The sequence below is a fragment of the Scylla paramamosain genome, chromosome 18 (genome assembly GCF_035594125.1).
Source record: "Scylla paramamosain isolate STU-SP2022 chromosome 18, ASM3559412v1, whole genome shotgun sequence".
In the NCBI taxonomy this organism is placed as follows: domain Eukaryota; kingdom Metazoa; phylum Arthropoda; class Malacostraca; order Decapoda; family Portunidae; genus Scylla; species Scylla paramamosain.
In genome coordinates this window covers 2,795,575-2,815,245 of record NC_087168.1, presented here as the reverse complement: position 1 = coordinate 2,815,245, position 19,671 = coordinate 2,795,575, and the positions used below count along the sequence as shown (strand labels likewise).

General features: G+C 38.7%; 1 protein-coding gene across 2 annotated transcripts; it reads right to left on the bottom strand.

Annotated features, from left to right (window-relative positions):
• Positions 1–1,202: 1,202 nt before the first annotated feature.
• On the bottom strand, positions 1,203–18,957 carry LOC135109005 (pyrimidodiazepine synthase-like). Of its 2 annotated transcripts, none has more exons than XM_064019981.1 (6): positions 18,833–18,957; positions 9,561–9,666; positions 9,224–9,443; positions 6,796–6,943; positions 6,096–6,193; positions 1,203–2,262 (listed from the first exon to the last, which is right to left on the bottom strand). In XM_064019981.1, exons 1-6 carry the CDS (start codon positions 18,855–18,857, stop codon positions 2,137–2,139), a joined length of 723 nt encoding a protein of 240 aa, XP_063876051.1. In that variant the 5' UTR covers positions 18,858–18,957; the 3' UTR covers positions 1,203–2,136. The 2 variants fall into 2 exon arrangements, with proteins under 2 accessions (XP_063876051.1, XP_063876052.1); XM_064019982.1 differs by lacking the exon at positions 18,833–18,957 and adding an exon at positions 18,229–18,284.
• Positions 18,958–19,671: the final 714 nt, after the last annotated feature.

Sequence of the window (19,671 nt, the reverse complement as noted above, 5' to 3'; positions counted from 1 at the left end):
CCCTGGTTTACGAAAAGTGTGAAAAATTTGCTACATGAGAAAAGACAATGTTGGTTACGAAATGATAGAGTCAACTTAAGAATCATTCAGAAGAAAATTGATGATATGATTAGCATGGAAAAAGAAAAATACAAAAGGAAAATAGAACATTGGTTTGAGAAAGATACAAAGGCTGCTTGGCAAGGTTTGCGTAACATTACTGGAATGACTAAGAAATCCGTGTGTCCAGATATTACAAATGTAAAGGATTATTGCAATGAATTAAATAAGTTTTATTGTAGATTTGATGTCCAGGATTATTCTTCAGAACAGAACAGCCTTACTGAGTTTTTATATAACAAGGAACATGGAATATTTACTGTAACGTGTGAGGATGTACTAGAAAGTTTGAAAAGAGTTAAGAGCAATAAAGCGGCAGGGCCTGATAGAGTAAGTGCTAAGGTAGTAAGCATTTGTAAATACGAGTTGGTTCCAGTTTTATGCAGAATTTTTCAGAGTTCCTTGGATCAATCTTATATACCTAAACTGTGGAAGACATCTGAAATTATTCCAGTGCCAAAACATCAAACCCCTAAAGGTTATAATGATTACAGACCTGTAGCCTTGACATGTATATTTATGAAATGTTTAGAAAGTGTTATTAAAAAGTTCCTGTTTCTTGAAGTGAAAGACCAAATGGATGTTTATCAGTTTGCCTATAAGAAAGATAGGTGCGTGGAAGATGCTACGTTATCAATTATAAATCATATACTTCGATTTCTGGAAAATGTAAACAACAAATCCAGTAAACACTTTGCTAAGGTGTTGTTCGTTGATTTTTCAAGTGCTTTCAACACAATACAACCTCATGTGTTAATGGAAAAACTTATAAGTCTTAACGTGAGTCCACCACTTGTTCTATGGATACGCGAGTTTTTGGTAGGTAGGGTGCAATATGTAAAGCTTAAGGACCAGATCTCTGACTCAATTGTTACAAACACAGGTGCGCCCCAGGGTTGCGTATTGTCACCACTACTGTTTTCTCTTTATACAAATGATTGTAGAAGTCAAAATGAGTGTACTAAGATATTCAAATATGCAGATGACACTGCCATTGTCTCTCTCTGTGTAAATAATGATGTTATTTATAGAGAAGAAATTAACAATTTTAGTACATGGTGCAGGGATAATTTTTTAGAATTAAATGTTAACAAAACTAAGGAGATGATTATTGATTTTAGTAAGACTCCCATACAACATGAACCTTTGGAAATCAATGATGAAACTGTTGAAGTAGTAGAAGAATACAAATACTTAGGAACGATCATAGACAATAAACTCAACTTTTCCTCTCACATAGATAAAATATATAAGAAGGCAAACTCAAGGATGTTTTTTGTTAGGAAACTATGCAAGTTAAAAGTTGGTAGTAAGATAATGGATTTGTTCTACAGTAGTATACTACAATCAGTTTTTTCATTTGCTATATGTTGCTGGTATGGAAATAGTACTGTGGAATCTAAAGGTAAACTAAGCAAGATAATAAAGAAATGTAGCCAATTAAAAGTAAAAAATACAAAACCATTGTTGGAACTGTATAAACAAGTGGTTATTCAGAGAAGCAATATCATAATAAAAGACTCCAGTCACCCATTGCACACATGTTATGAATTGTTACCATCTGGCAGAAGATGGAGATCTGTGCAGGGCCGAACATCTCGGTATAGGGAGTCGTATGTTCCATCTAGTATCAGGATATTGAATGGGAATCAACAGTTGTAAAAGAAGGCAGCACTCAGGGACATCAGCAATACTTTTAATGTTTTTTTAATATTTTAATGTGTTCTATTTTTGATAGTTTATGATTGAGAATTTAATAGATGTAACTGATAGTTTTAAGAATTTTTATACTTCTATATTTCTCTTTTATACTTTGGCAAGCACAAGACAAATTCTCTGTAAGAGCAATAAAGTATTATTATTATTATTATTATTATTATTATTATTATTATTATTATTATTATTATTATTATGACATGGCATTGTTAACTGTAAGGAGAAAAGGCCAAATTAACAAAAGTTAGCCAGTAAATTACATGTATCTATGCAGAAAATCAAACTTTCATTTAATTTTGACACCAACTTAAATTTCACACATCATACTTGCATATCATAATCTGGGGAACCATTGATATTACTGAGCAAGTACTTGTAGTGAGAGTCTGGTGAGATGTAGGTTGCTTTTATTGCAGGATCCTTCTTCATATCTTCCATCCAGGAGAACTGAGGAAAGAAGCAGCATCAACAACACAAAACCAACCAGGATAAAAAGACCTATAATTATAATCAAGGCAGTAAATGAGATAACAGCAGAACAAATAACATCATTTGATACACCATATATAAGATGTGACACACACACACACACACACACACACACACTTACTTGTGTCTCCTGTATTCCCTCATTCTGTGATACCACTTTTGATGCCACAAAATTGGTTTCCTTTGTATTTACAAAGGAAACCTATTTTGTGGCACCAAAAGTGATATCACAGAATGAGGGAATACAGGAGATACAAGTAAAGAGACAAGAAATCAAGAAATTGTTGGAAGAGCTGGATGTTACAAAAACTATGGGACCAGATCAAGTAAATGGACTGATATTAAAAGAACGCAAAGAACAAATGGAGAAACCCATATGGGATATAATGAACAGTTCATTGAGAGAAGGAAAAGTACCAAGGGAATGGAAAAGAGCTAACATAGTCCTAATATACAAAGCAGGAAATAAGATGGAACCATTAAATTACAGACCAGTGTCACCAATAAGTATTGTATGCAAGCTTTGTGAAATAGTAATTAAAGATAGATGGGTGCAATATTTAGAAGATGAAAAGACAATTACAGAAAAGCAAATTTGGATTCAGGAATGGGAGATCCTGTATCACAAATCTACTGAGCTTCTATTTGAGAGTAATAGATGGAGTGCAAGAGAGGGACGGATGGGTTGATGCAGTATACCTGGATCTCAAAAAAACATATGATAAAGTTCCCCAAAGAAGGCTTATGTGGAAGTTAGAGAATGAATGAGGACTAAAGGGAGCAACATTGAGATAGATGGAGGATTATTTACAAGGGAAGGAAATGAGAACAGTAATCAGAGACATTTCTGGCTTCTGGCATCTAGCCAAAAATATCTCTAATAACTTTGCTTCTTCTTCTTTCCCTCCTTTATTTCAACCAGATGGCACCACTGCTATCACATCTATTTCTAAAGCAGAACTCTTCACTCAAACCTTTGCTAAAAACTCTACCTTGGACGATTCTGGGCTTGTTCCTCCCTCTCCTCCACCCTCTGACTACTTCATGCCACCTATTAAAATTCTTTGCAATGATGTTTTCCATGCCCTTACTTGCCTAAACCCTCGGAAGGCTTATGGACCTGATGGGGTCCCTCCTATTGTTCTCCGAAACTGTGCCTCCGTGCTTGCACCTTGCCTAGTCAAATTCTTTCAGCTCTGTCTGTCAACATCTACCTTTCCTTCTTGCTGGAAGTTTGCCTACATTCAACCTGTTCCTAAAAAGGGTGACCGTTCTAATCCCTCAAACTACCGTCCTATTGTTTTAATTTCCTGCCTATCTAAAGTTTTTGAATCTATCCTCAACAGAAAGATCCTTAAACATCTATCACTTCACAACCTTCTATCTGATCGCCAGTATGGGTTCCGTCAAGGCTGCTCTACTAGTGATCTGGCTTTCCTTACTGAGTCTTGGTCATCCTCTTTTAGAGATTTTGGTGAAACTTTTGTTGTTGCCTTGGACATATCAAAAGCTTTTGATAGAGTCTGGCACAAAGCTTTGATTTCCAAACTACCCTCCTATGGCTTCTATCTTTCTCTCTGTAACTTCATCTCAAATTCCCTTTCTGACCGTTTTATTGCTGATGTGGTAGACGGTCACTGTTCTTCTCCTAAATCTATTAACAGTGGTGTTCCTCAGGGTTCTGTCCTGTCACTCACTCTCTTCTTATTATTCATTAATGATCTTCTAAACCAAACTTCTTGTCCTGTCCACTCCTACACTGATGATACCACCCTGCATTTTTCCATGTCTTTTCATAGACGTCCAACTCTTCAGGAGGTAAACATTTCATGCAGGGAAGCCACAGAATGCTTGACTTCTGATCTTTCTAAAATTTCTGATTGGGGCAGAGCGAACTTGGTATTGTTCAATGCCTCAAAAACTCAGTTCCTCCATCTATCAGCTCAACACAACCTTCCAGACAACTATCCTCTCTTCTTCAATGACACTCAACTGTCCCCCTCTTCTACACTGAACATCCTCGGTCTGTCTTTTACTTATAATCTGAACTGGAAACTTCACATCTCATCTCTAGCTAAAACAGCTTCTGTGAAGTTAGGCGTTCTGAGACGTCTCCGCCAGTTTTTCTCACCCCCCCCAGCTGCCAACTCTGTACAAGGGCCTTATCCGTCCATGTATGGAGTATGCTTCACATATTTGGGGGGGGGGGTTCCACTCATACTGCTCTTCTAGACAGGGTGGAATCAAAAGCTTTTCGTCTCATCAACTCCTCTCCTCTAACTGACTGTCTTCAGCCTCTCTCTCACAGCCGCAAAGTTGCATCTCTAGCTGTCTTCTACTGCTATTTTCATGCTAACTGCTCTTCTAATCTTGCTAACTGCATGCCTCCCCTCCTCCCGTGGCCTCGCTGCACAAGACTTTCTTCTTTCTCTCACCCCTATTCTGTCCACCTCTCTAATGTAAGAGTTAACCAGTATTCTCAATCATTCATCCCTTTCTCTGGTAAACTCTGGATCTCCCTGCCTGCTTCTGTATTTCCACATTCCTATGACTTGAATTCCTTCAAGAGGGAGGTTTCAAGACACTTATCCATCAATTTTTTACTACTGCTTTGACCCTTTTATGGGAATGGCATTTCAGTGGGCATTTTTTTTATTGGATTTTTGTTGCCCTTGGCCAGTGTCTCTCCTACATAAAAAAAATAAATAAATAAATAAAAATAAATAAATAAATAAATAAATAAATAAATTAATTAATAAATTAATTAATTAATTAAAAATTAAAAAAACATTCAAGTTGGTGTGAAGTGACAAGTGGAGTACCAGAAGGTTCTGTGTTGGCACCCATTATGTTTCAGATGTATGTAAATGATATGATAGAGGATGATGCCGATGATGCAAAAATAATAAAAATAATAAAGGACAAAAATGACTCCAATGAGTTACAAAAGGATGTTGACAAGATACATACATGGAGCCAAAGATGGAAAGCAGAATTTAATGCCAGAAAATGCCATGTGTTGGAGATCGGAAAAGTAAGAAGAGACCTTCATAGAATTACTAAATGGGAGGAGAAATAATAAAAAGTAATGAAGAAAAAGATTTGGGAGTAATGATCCAGGACACATTATCACCTGAAAGGCACATAAATGGAATATTCAGCTCTACATACAGCTTGTTAACAAACATTATGGTGGCATTTATCTGTCTAGATAAAGAAATGATGGAGAAAATTACAACAAGCATGATATGACCTAAATTGGAATACGCAGCAGTAGTTTGGGCTCCACATAGAAAACAAGATATACAAAAACTGGAAAGAATACAGAGGATAGTGACAAAGGTGTTACCAGAATTGAAACACTTAAGCTATGAAGAAAGACTTGAAGAGATGGGATTACCAACAGTATAAGAGGAAACAAAAAGAGATCTGATAACAATGTACAAATTAGTAAACAATATAGAAAAAATAGACAGAAATGACTTGGTACCACAGATGGAGGAGGGAGAGAGACAAATGAGGGGGCAAGGGAAGAAAATAAAGAAGAGTGGATGTTCAAGCGACATCAAGAAATACAGCTTCCCGTATTGAACTATTGAAATCTGGAATTATTTGAAGGAAGAGGTAGTTGTTAACATGTTTAAAGAGAAAGTGGATAAATATGGTTATGGAGACAGGACAAAATAAGCTTTGGCTTGTGCCCTGTACAACACAACAAGTTAAATACAATTAGGTAAAAACATTACTTTACCCAGACAAGTATGCAAACCACCACCAGTACCAAGACTCACCAGTCTAGGGAAGCGGTTTTCAGAAACTCTCTCACCACCTAACCTCTGAGCAGCAAGGAACATCTCCATCCATGGCCATATCATGTAGTCCAGCATTCCTAGGATAAAAGGAAGGAAGTTTAGATTAGACCGTAATTGGGACAGGAACACACAGACATGGCTAAGGAAATACTAATCCTCTACTCATGATCCCCTCTCCTTATGCAAAGCCATGGCATGCCAACATTTTACAGGATTAAATAAAAAAGCTAAACATTTACATAATACCAGAAGAGAGAGAGAGAGAGAGACAGAGAGAGAGAGAGAGAGAGAGAGAGAGAGAGAGAGAGAGAGAGAGAGAGAGAGAGAGAGAGAGAGAGAGAGAGAGAGAGAGAGAGAGAGAGAGAGAGAGAGAGAGAGAGAGAGAGAGAGAGAGAGAGAGAGAGAGAGAGAGAGAGAGAGAGAGAGAGAATCACCCTGAACACTAGTATTACAGAGATGGCATAATTAGGCTCTTCACCAAAAACACACTACTACAATTTCGCTGATTTCTTACAGAACTTAATGGAACATTGTACCAAGGCATGCAATATATTACAAATAATAATGAAAATTCAACTTCACTGCACTGCAAGGTTTTCAGTGGACTGCAAATTAAGTATAGCTATGAATAATGACCAAATGTGGCCCAAGGTGGAAGAATAAGTCATATATCCCTTACCAGGTTTGTCTCCCACAAAGAACTTTGTGTTTCTCTTCATCAGCTCTGCTTCAAAGGGATCCAGTCCAGCTTGGATGTCAGTGAGGCCCTTGTTTAGTATGTCTTGGTCTCCTCTTGAAAAATACACCTTGTACACTGCTTCTGTTACCTGATCACAAAATTAACAACTGTAAGATCTTTTAAGTATTTCTTTTAGATTTCCATATCAATTTACAGTACATATCTGGCAGACATCCAGGGTAGCTATGGGTGGAATGAGACATAACACCTTGGCTCACATTCTTAAACATTTCAGGAACTTCTCATTACTTTTAGCATGCTTTAGTGGAAGTTGTTGGGATTTTCAAGGATACTTTCATGATTGTGGTGATAGTTCAACAAGCATCATGAGAACCCTGTGTTCTCTCTAGCCATAACTCTCTTCTTGGCCCTGACAGAGTATACTTACCTCCTACTGCAGAAGTTAACTGTATCTCTCTGTCTGCATCTGTGTTTCCCTCTTCTTACCATATGGCCTTATTTAAAAGAGGACTTCAAAAGTATCTCCAAATCTGAATTAACTTTTCTTTTTTACTCTTTCTTCTTCTTTTAAGGGAGATACAGTTAACAGACCTTTTTTTCCTGAAATTGTTTGAGTCTTCCTCCACTGTGCATAAAAAGCAAATAAATAAAAAATAAAATGAACAAATATGTGAAAACAAGTCAATAAGATTATAATTTCTGTAGCTTCTGAAAATAGTCCTTATGAGAGAACAAAGTGTTTTAGAATACAGACCTTGTCTCATCATTGTAATGTAAACACAGAAGAGAGGTTTTAAGTCCTCTCTCTGTCCTTTCTATTTACCTTTAGTGACCCAACAGGGAATATGGTGACAATACAAGTAGACAGGACTTTGTTTTCATGAGTCTCACCAGCAGACACAAAATTTGTGTCAAATAAGAAACATTAAGGGCAAACAGTGAGAAACTTAACAAGACAAGAGGCAATAAGAATAAGCAGGATTACAGCTTTCCAAAACACAGGTCATTCTCAACTTACAACTGACTGACTTTACAACCGTGACCGCAATCAGCCGTAGCCAGCTGATCGTAATATGTAAATAGACTTAGTAAACACTTCTCCTCCCTTCCCCTCACTCATATCATCACTAAAACACCTCACTATTGTTTTTCAAAATATATTCCTTGTCAGTCTCACTAGACAGCTTGTCAAAGTGGCCCTCATCACAAAATGTAGGGTCATTATTGCATAAGCTGACTTACAACCATGTCAACATAAGATCTGTCAGTCAGTTGTAAGGTGAAGGCAACCTGTATAGCAATAGGTCAGTGGAATACGCTGTCAAAGAAAGTGGTGTGTGCATACAATATTCAGTGCATTAATGTAAAAAAAAATGGATAATTGAATACTGAAAAACAGGATGTTAAAACTTGACTCTCTCTATCTACTTATTTACTTATCAAGTTGGCAGTCCCATATAGGGTGCATGGCTCAGACAAACCACCAACACTCATACATACATAATTTACACTCTTAGATCCTGTAAAAAATAATAAAAAACAAGAAAAAATGAATAAGATCAAATAAAATAAAATAAACATACAAATAAAAAAGTACAAAGATATAAATACTGGAGCACCTTGGGAAAAAGCAACCATGCAATCACTGAAACAGATGCAGCATTGAGCAACATGCATAAGGGTAAGAGATGCATCTTATAAATGACAACTTTGCCTATCTGAGATTCCTTTGGATGAGGTGGGTTAGATACAAGCAGATTTCTTTAGATTCAAGACTTGATACTCTACTGTAAGTGCAAGGAGATATTTTGATGATTTAGAAGGGAGCAACCAATGTATGCTGTTGGGCCTTGCTGTGGAAGTGTGTGACCATCTGTGTTATGTCTAAGGGAGTTGTATGTAATAGGGTAGTCCATGAGATGATCCTTTTTCAACAGGGGCTGACAGGACTAAGAGTGTGAGTGATGTGTGTATGAGTGTGTGGTGCTTTGTCTGGGCCACACTGTGTGTGACTGCCGGCCTGGTAGACACACAGATGGATAGATAAAACAGATGGACAGGAAAAATATTGAGAGGCCTGACAGTGTTTATGGTGCAATCAATGCTGGAACATCCAGCTGGAACATTCACCCAACAGAAAAAATAGATAAACTGAGCCTGACAAATTATTCATTATCATATCCTTTACTGTATCCTTTGTTTCAGGAATTGGCCCCATGTATAAGTCTTCTCTAACTGATTCTCACTTTATCTTCTGTTGCTCTCAAGCTCTGCAGCTCTGCCACAATTCTATCTTTCCTTCTCATCCTCTATCATCTTCTAATTCTTCTTATGCATATCATATTCATATTTTTCTTCATATCAAAGGTAAGTAAATAGAATGAAATAGGTATTAAGTGTGTACTACCTTGCCAAATATCTCCAAGAACATGCGATCCTGGCCCTTCCTCCAGGGGTCAGCGGGGTGCAGGGGAGGGTCAGGGTACACCTCATCCAGGTAGTCGCAGATCACCAGGGACTCACTCATGATCTGCCCGTCCAGCTCAATGGACGGCACCTTCCCCAGAGGACTCTTTTCAAAAAACCACTCTGGCTTTTTTTTCAAGTTAATGTTTACAATTTCATGTCTGCAAAGAAAAAATATTAGGTGTCTATAATCCATGTATCAAAACAAGGTCAGTATATGGAATTGAAAGTTTTCATGATGCTGCAAATTATGAATGTAATAAAAAAAGAAGTATTACTTGACATTCTTTGCTGCAAGGATGATGCATGCTCGCTGGGCAAAGGGGCAGAACCTCATGTTGTAGCAGCGCAGCAAGCCTGCCACAGCTGGCGGGCATGTGGAGCCTGTAATTTGTGCACTCATCAATGCTGGATTTACTGACACCAGGGATGGGGTCAAATATGTATTTGTGCTTGCAAATACACAATTTATATTTATATTTGTATTTGAGAATTTCAAAGTTGTATGTTTGCACAGTAACACCTCTATGAGTCAGCATTTTGTAAGTTGCAATTTGACACAAGTTGTCAAGGCAAGAAAGGATTCAATGAAAAAAAAGTATAAAATGCAATTTCTGCAAATTTCATAAAGTTGGGACCTTGGTGACTAAAGCAAGTCAAGCAAAATCAAAGCTGGCATGACCTACACAGTAATCATTGCTGCTGAGGAGGGCTGCTGGTTCTATCTATTTATTTACTTTTTTTATGTAGGAGGGGTACTGGCCAAGGACAACAAAAATGCAGTAAAAAACAATAAAAATAAAAGGCCCACTGAGGTGCTGGTCCCCGAACAGAGTCAAAAGCATTTGTCAAAAATTGAAGGATAAGTGTCTTGAAACCTCCCTCTTGAAAAAGTTCAAGACATAGGAAGGTGGAAATACAGAAGCAGGCAGGGAGTTCCAAAAGAGAAAGGAATGAATGATTGAAAATACTGGTTAACTCTTGCATTAGAGAGGTGGACAGAATAGAGGTGAGAGAAAGAAGAAACTCTTGTGTAGTGAGGCAGTGGGAGGAGGAAAGGCATGTAGTTAGCAGGATCAGAAGAGCAGTTAGCATAAAAATAGCAGTAGAAGATAGCAAGAGATGCAACATTGAGACGATGAAAAAGAGGCTGAAGACAGTCAATTAGAGGAGAGGAATTGATAAGACAAAAAGCTTTTGATTCCACCCTGTCTAAAATTGTGGTATGAGTGTGAGTATGAAGCATACTCCATACATAGATAAGGCCCTTGTACAGAGTTAGTAGCTGTGGAGGTGAGAAAAACTGGCAAAGACAACTCAGAACGCCTAAATTCATAGAGGCTGTTTTAGCTAGAGATGAGATGTGAAGTTTCCAGTTTAGATTATAAGTAAAGGACAGACCGAGGATGTTCTGTGTAGAAGAGGGAGACAATTGAGTGTCACTGAAGGAGAGGGTATAGTCGTCTGGAAGGTTGTGCCGAATTGATAGATGGAGCAACTGAGTTTTGAGCAATACCAAGTTTTTTCTGCCCCAATCTGAAATTTTAGCGAGATCAGAAGTTAGGCATTCTGTGGCTTCCCTGCATGAACTGTTTACTTCCTGAAGGGTTGGACATCTATGAAGATGTGGAAAAGTGCAGGGTGGTATCATCAGCGTAGGAGTGGATAGGACAAGAAGTTTGGTTTAGAAGATCATCGATAAATAATATGAAGAGAGTGGGGACAGGACAGAACCCTCAGGAAGACCACTGTTAATAGATTTAGGAGAAGAACAGTGATCGTCTACCACAGTAGCAATAGAATAGTCAGAAAGGAAACATGAGATGAAGTTACAGAGAAAAGAATAGAAGTTGTAGGAGGGTAGCATGGAAACCAAAGCTGTGTCAAACTCTATTTAAAGCTTTGATATGTCTAAGGCAACAGCAAAAGTTTCACCAAAATCTCTAAAAGAGGATGACCAAGACTCAGTAAGGAAACCCAGATCACCAGTAGAGCGGCCTTGACAGAACCTATACTGGCAATCAGATAGAAGGTTATGAAGTGATAGATGTTTAAGAATCTTCATGCTGAGGATATATTAAGAAGAAAATAAATAAATAAATAAAGCAATAAGTTGGGAGTTTGAGGGATTAGAACGGTCACCTTTTTAAGGAACAGGTTGAATATAGGCAAACTTTCAACAAGAAGGAAAGGTAAATGTTGACAGACAGAACTTAAAGGGTTTGACTAGGCAAGGCACAAACACAGAGGCAGTTTCAGAGAATAATAGGAGGGGATTTAGGCAAGCAAAGGCATGGAAAACATCACTGTGAAGGATTTTAATGGGTAGCATGAAGTAGTCAGAGGGTGGAGGAGAGGGACGAACAAGCCCTGAATTGTCCAAGGTTTTTAGCTAAGGTTTGAGTGAAGTTCAGCTTTAGAGATAGATGTGATAGCAGTGGTGCCATCTGGTTGAAATAAAGGAAGGAAAGATGAAGCAAAGTTATTGGAGATGTTTTCAGCTAGGTGCCAGGTGTCACGTGGGGAGTTAGATCTTGAAAGATTTTGACACTTTCTATTAATGAAGGAGTTTTTGGCTAGTTGGAGAACAGACTTGGGAAGGTTCTGGGCAGAAATATAAAGTGCATGAGATTCAGATGATGGAAGGCTCAAGTACCCTTTGTGGGTCACATCACTATCATGAATAGCACGAGAACAGGCTGTGTTAAATCAAGATTTGGAAGGTTTAAGTCGAGAGAAAGAGTAAGAAATGTATGCCTCCATGCCAGACACTATACACTCAGCACACAGAGACGGGTCTCTGACACAGAAGCAGTAGTCATTCCAAGGAAAATCAGCAAAATACCTCCTCAGGTCCCCCCAATTAGCAGAGGCAAAAAATGCCAGAGGCACCTCTGCTTTGGGGGATCATGAGGAGGAATTGAAGTGATAGGACAAGATACAGATATGAAATTGTGATCGGAGGAGTCCAATGGAGAAGAAAGGGTAACAGCATAACCATGCCAAGTCTGTTCTCCAACTAGCCAAAAACTCCTTCATTAACAGAAAATGTCAAAACCTTTCAAGATCTAACTCCCCTCGTGACTTCTGGCATCTAGCCAAAAATATCTCCAATAACTTTGCTTCTTCTTCTTTCCCTCCTTTATTTCAACCAGATGGCACCACTGCTATCACATCTATTTCTGAAGCTGAACTCTTCGCTCAAACCTTTGCTAAAAACTCTACCTTGGACGATTCTGGGCTTGTTCCTCCCTCTCCTCAACCCTCTGACTACTTCATGCTACCTATTAAAATTTTTGCAATGATGTTTTCCATGCCCTCGCTGGCCTAAACCCTCAGAAGACTTATGGACCTGAAGGGGTCCCTCCTATTGTTCTCCGAAACTGTGCCTCCGTGCTTGCACCTTGCCTAGTCAAACTCTTTCAGCTCTGTCTGTCAACATCTACCTTTCCTTCTTGCTGGAAGTTTGCCTACATTCAGCCTATTCCTAAAAAGGGTGACCATTCTAATCCCTCAAACTACCATCTTATTGCTTTAATTTCCTGCCTATCTAAAGTTTTTGAATCTATCCACAACAGGAAGATTCTTAAACATCTATCACTTCATAACCTTCTATCTGATCACCAGTATGGGTTCCGTCAAGGCCGCTCTACTGGTGATCTGGCTTTCCTTACTGAGTCTTGGTCATCCTCTTTTAGAGATTTTGGTGAAACTTTTTCTGTTGCCTTGGACATATCAAAAGCTTTTGATAGAGTCTGGCACAAAGCTTTGATTTCCAAACTACCCTCCAATGGCTTCTCTCCTTCTCTCTGTAACTTCATCTCAAGTTTCCTTTCTGACCGTTCTATTGCTGCTGTGGTAGACGGTCACTGTTTTTCTCCTAAATCTATTAACAGTGGTGTTCCTCAGGGTTCTGTCCTGTCACCCACTCTCTTCTTATTATTCATTAATGATCTTCTAAATCTTGTCCTATCCACTCCTACGCTGATGATACCACCCTGCACTTTTCCATGTCTATTCATAGACGTCCAACCCTTCAGGAGGTAAACATTCTGACTTCATTCTTGACTTCTGATATTTCTAAAATTTCTGATTGGGGCAGAGCAAACTTGGTATTGTTCAATGCCTCAAAAACTCAATTCCTCCATCTATCAACTTGACACAACCTTCCAGACAACTATCCTCTCTTCTTCAATGACACTCAACTGTTCCCCTCTTCTACACTGAACATCCTCGGTCTGTCCTTCACTTATAATCTGAACTGGAAACTTCACATCCCATCTCTAGTTAAAACAGCTTCTATGAAGTTAGGTGTTCTGAGACGTTTCCGCCAGTTTTTCTCACCCCCCCAGCTGCTAACTATGTACAAGGGCCTTATCCATCCATGTATGGAGTATGCTTCACATGTCTGGGGTGGTTCCACTCATACTGCTCTTCTAGACAGGGTGGAATCAAAAGCTTTTCGTCTCATCAACTCCTCTCCTCTAACTGACTGTCTTCAGCCTCTCTATCGCTGTCGCAATGTTGCATCTCTAGCTGTCTTCTACCACTATTTTCATGCTAACTGCTCTTCTGATCTTGCTAACTGCATGCCTCCCCTCCTCCCGCAGCCTCGCTGCACAAGACTTTCTTCTTTCTCTCACCCCTATTCTGTCCACCTCTCTAACGCAAGAGTTAACCAGTATTCTCAATCATTCATCCCTTTCTCTGGTAAACTCTGTAACTCCCTGCCTGCCCCTGTATTTCCACTTCCTATGACTTGAATTCCTTCAAGAGGGATGTTTCAAGACACTTATTCATGAATTTTCGACTACTGCTTTGACCCTTTTATGGGACTGGCATTTCAATTTTCTTATTTTTATTATTGGATTTTTGTTGCCCTTGGCCAGTATCATTCCTTAAAAAAAAAAAAAAAAAAAAAAAAAAAAAAAAAAAAAAAAAAAGATTAGAGGTTAGGAAAAGGTCAAGAATGTTGGGTGTATCTCCAAGACAGTCAGGAATATAAGTATGGTGTTGCACCAATTGCTTTATTTTGTGGAGTATAGCAAAGTTAAAGGCTAGTTCACCAGGATGGTCAGTGAAAGGAGAGGAAAGCCAAAGCTGGTGGTGAACACTGAAGTCTCCAAGAATGGAGATCTCTGCAAAAAGGAAAGAGTCAGAATGTGCTTCACTTTGGAAGTTAGGTAGTCAAGGAATTTCTTAGAAGAGTTAGGTGAGAGGTATACAACACAGATAAATTTAGTTTGAGAGTGACTCTGTAGTCATAGCCAGATGGTGGAAAATTCAGAAGATTCAAGAGCGTGGGCACAAGGGCAGGTTAAGTTGTTGTGCACATAGACACAACATTAAGCTTTGGATTGAATGTGAGAATAGAAAAAGTAGGAGGGAACAGAAAAGGCACTTAAGACACTTAAGGGTTGATACCAGAAGAGCAGTCTGACCTGGGGACATTTGTGGTTCCCTCCCCAGATATGGACTCTGAGGCTGGTGTAGTAGTTGCCATGATAAGACACTTAAGGGTTGATGTTAGAAGAGCAGTCCGACCTGGGAACATTTGTGGTTCCCTCCCCAGATGGGGACTCAGGCTGGTGTAGGAGTTGCCATGATAATTTTGAAATACTTTTGAATTTTTGAGAGTGTGTGTGTGTGTGTGTAATTGGGTGTGAAACAGAGAGCTGTCTTTAGAGGGCAGGCTGTGACTGCCCCCTTGTGTTATGAGACACAAAGGGAAACGTTCAGTGAGGTCACAGCTGGGTTTAAAGATAAGTTCACAGCACCCCCAATCCTTTGCTTTAGACCTCACCAGAAGTCATTATCATTTTGGCAGGTGTTTACTTCCCCCTCCTAAAGGAGGCAATACTACAATAGGCTCCCCATCTTACACCCAGGGGGAGGTTGGCAGATTTTGTTCTGTTCCTTTGTTCTATTTTTCCTATATACAGCAATAATCCTATCAGTCAGTCATCATTGCCCTGTATGAGATTTTCTTCTTTACCATTTCCTAGCTCTAGTGGTGCAGACATTACCATCCTGCAGGTGCTCCGATGAAAGTATGGAGCGTAGAGGAACATAATAGAAAAGCTGCACCAAGGAAAATGTATAGCGTCTTACAAGGTAATAAATTTACCCTCGAGTTGCATCAAGGAACATAAAGTGTCTTAGAATGTAATAAAAAACAACTGAGTTGGTCCAAGCAACATATAATGTCTAATACAGAATTCCTTGACTTACCTCCCGCGTCAGTGGACAAAAATAAAAAAAGAAAAAAAATTCCACTTGTGAAAAAGAGCCTTTATGGCCATATCTGCCACACTTTCTTCATTAAAGAATGTTCTCATGGCTCTCAGGGGTTTTCAGGGCTTTATATTTATTCAGTCAGTGTTTGGTGATGGTAATATTGTTCAGATTGCAGATTCACACAGCATGTCCTAGACATAGGCAGCCATGGGACAAGCCATTGCTGTGGTTCTTGTCTTATATTCTGTTGCACTTATTCTTATGTTTGTTACCTTTGGAGATTTAATCTCTCTCTCTCTCTCTCTCTCTCTCTCTCTCTCTCTCTCTCTCTCGGTGTTTCCAGTATCTTTTCTCTCACATAAACATGGGTAGGTACACAAATATACGTCAACAATATTTTCCATGGTTATGATTTTCTCATGTTCTTAATTTCAATTTTTTTTTTTGCAAAGCTTCTCATTGTTCTTTTTTCTTATGCCATCAGCCAGCCAAAAGCCAACATTTAACTATTTTTTTCTCTCTCTATTTTGCTTTCCCTATATGGGGATGAAGTCAGTTTTGATGTTTTCTTATTTTGGACAACTTGCCAAAATGTTTAAAAGGTCCTATTTCAGACCATAACATGGGCACCCCCTCAATTTTACAATGAAGTCTAATTCTACAAATTCAAATGAATGACTTTGTTTTCCCTTGAACTAATACGTAAACAATTTCCTTCAGGGTTATCAGTCAAACTTTCTTTTCCCTCTATTTCTCTAACACTTCTCATATATATTTAAAATTAAGTTTTTAAATTCATGTCTATCTGGCAGCTCCTGATTTTGTTTCTTTTGTTTCTTTAATACTCTTTATGTTCTTTGTTGTTTGACTAAGTTCTGTTGCATACTGAATTTTTCTTTTCTTGTGCATTTTTAAAAGAAATTTTTCCCTACTAAGGTAATCTTAAATTTCCTGTATTAAATGTTTTGAAAATAAAATCTTAATTTTCATATCTCTGGCTCTAATTGATAGGGTGTTAAGCAGATGTGGTGAATGTACTGAGGGTAGATAAAGTGATAAGGGCACCTGGGAAAACTTGGGAAGACCTTGAGATGATGTGTGGAGGAAGATATGAGAAAGATGAAGATCAGATTAGAGACTGTTTAAGACTGCATTGTTGCTGTGGGCGTGAGTGAGGAGATTCGCAATTGGAGGAGATATGTACTTGAGATGTCAATATCTCCCTGCCCATTTTTTATGTCTGCTGATTAAGAATTGTGGAACGGAGTATACCACAGGAACCGCAGCAATGGATTGTCCCATGGCTGCCTATGTCCAGGACACTTCTTGCCATGCTGTGTGAATCTGCAGTCTGACATTACCACCACCAAACGTTAACTGAATAAGTATGAAACCCTGAAAACTCTATGAGAACACTATCTAACGTAGAAAGGGTGGCAGATAAGGCCATAATAAGCTCTTTCACAAGTGGATTTTTTTTTTTTTTTCGCATAGCGCACTGACGCAGGAACGAGATAGCCTTGTTAAGGAATGCTAAATTATGTTCTAAGACGTTGTATGTTCCTTAAACCAACTCAAGTATCTTTTATTACATTCTAAGACGCTATATGTTCCTTGATGCAACTCAAGGGTGCTTCATTACGTTGTAAGACGCTATACACGTTCCTTGGTGCAGCTTTTCTATTATGTTCCTATAAGCTCTGTACTTTCATTGGAGCGGCTGCAGGAGGGTATTGTCTGCACCACTAGAGCTAGGAAATGGTAAAAAAGAAAATCTCACATTGGGCAATGATGACTGATAGGATTATTGTTGTATATAGGAAAAATACAACAAAGGAAGAGGACGAAATCTGCCATCCTCTCCCTGGCCGTAAGATAGGAAGACTATTGTAGTATTGCTTGACGAGGTAAACAGAACTAAATAAATGGAAGATAAGAGAAGGCAATAGGAGAACAAAAGGAAGAGAAACATCAGACAGAGAAGCGCCATTGAGGATGAAAGCAACTTCTCAACAACAACCTAAACTGATCAATAACTTACAGATTTGTCTAAAGGCTTACAAGAAATGCCATTAGAAAACCTGAGGTCTACATACCGGCAGTAATTTTTCATTGCCGTAAAGGAAAACTGTATTCAATGTCTTTACAATGCTCAAATATGGAACTGTACCTTTCTGAGAGACGTCTGATCTAGTTATGATAATGGGTATAACAAATTAACAGGCAGGTTTTACAATTATTAAAGGCAGAATCTGTATAAGATCTCCCATAATATTGAGGTTCACATTCAGGGCTTAGGAGGCTTAGGTAGATTTAAGGCGTCTTCAATTCTCCTCAGAGCGTGAAATTATGACTGATACAATCAATTCACGCTAAAATATTCTGCAGAGTGGTTTGTATTTGCACAGGTGATGAAGGAAGACAGGTTTGAAGAAGCGATACAAGGGATAGAACGTTGCCGTAACATGGCTGAATCTGAGGAGCGGGGAGGCTTTATTGGGAAAAATAATCTCAAATCGGTCCCGAAAAGGCTAGCTCCGCCACGTGACGTCACGCGCCCACCTCTCCTCTTTCCCTCTATCCGTCTTTCTCTCTTAAATTAGGCAACGAAGATCACATAAAATGTAAAAACAATAACATTAGACACGAAAATAATGTATATGAGTATTCAAACCGTCCCAGGAAACCATGAACTGAATATACCATTACCAAATTCATCCTCAGAGCAGCAGGGAGATGTTTACTCCATGGCTGCAAATGAAGCACCCAACCTTACATCTGGCATACTGTTCACGCTCCTTACATCACAGTTTCCCTTTGCTCCGTAATCGCTAATAATATAACATATTTCGTAATATTATAATAATTGCAGTCTGTCAGGACAAAGATAATAAATAGGATACCTAAGAGATGGAATGCACCCAAAACGTAGAAATAGTGTGAAAATATCAGCAAAGTAGACGTTATGGCTTATCATTTAATGACTGCCGTATGTACAGTACCATTCAACAAGTTTTATTATAATGGACTGACATCTGGCCCAAGTATACCTGATAAAATCACTTCTGGGCTGCAACTCCACCACATTCAAAAGGCTTTACTCAAAGCTACAAGGATGTAATTAATTAATTCATTTTTTCTTTATGGTTCTAGAGAAAGATCAACAAGATTTGTACATCATTAACAGGAGAAACCCAGCTGATCATCTCTGTCGTGGTTAAGGAGCGAAGCGTTTCAGAATATGGGCCAAAGTAACCAACAAAACAATAACCCTGAGTTGCTCTCATTATGAAATGTCTGGCGTAACACTTGCCTGTGGTGAGATGCTTGAGGCTCATGGCGCTGGATGGACGGTGGACGCTGTGCGCCGCTCACTGCAACCTTAGAGTGACTGCAGATGGTGATAGTGGTGGTGTCGTAGCCAGGTGGCGATAGTGGTGATGGTATAGATGGTGATAGTGAAGTAAAAAATAAATAAATAAATAAATAAAATAAATAAAAGATAAATAAATAATAAAAAAAATAAAAATAATAGTATTGGTCACTCAGTGGTAGTGCTTGCTGTGTTATTGGTCAGTGGTCAGTTATGTAGAATAATAGTGTACAGTCGTGGTCATCGGCAAGTATCACCTATATGACGCCCTGGGGCAGGTTTCGGACCACGCGATCCGCTTTACAGCCTTTCTTGAACAGTATTGTCAACTGCAGGGGAATTTTTCTGTCATGGAGACGCTATTAACAGAAAAATAAACGAAAATTTTGACCTTGAACCTATATATGCGTTTTCAGTAGTGCTACCGACAAGTCGAACCCTTTGCTCGCAAGAAAAAAGGAAGCATACTTGCCCAGCAAAACGTTTGCCTTTCCAGGCCCATAAGGTAAACAACCAATTTGGGAGTAGTAGAACATCAGAACATCATTTGAGTTCCCACAGAATGTATTTTGAAGAATAAAATATATAATATAATATTTTTTGAGACTGATAATGTTGGTGTTGTATAAAAAAAAAAAAATCTTTTCTTGTTATTTCACATTAAAATGAACCTGAAAGTGACATATGGCAAAGGAAAAAGGAAAATGCTGCGTTTTCTGGTGATATATAGCATCTCTGACCGATAGGCATTTTGTCCGACTCCATCTCGTGGTTGACTA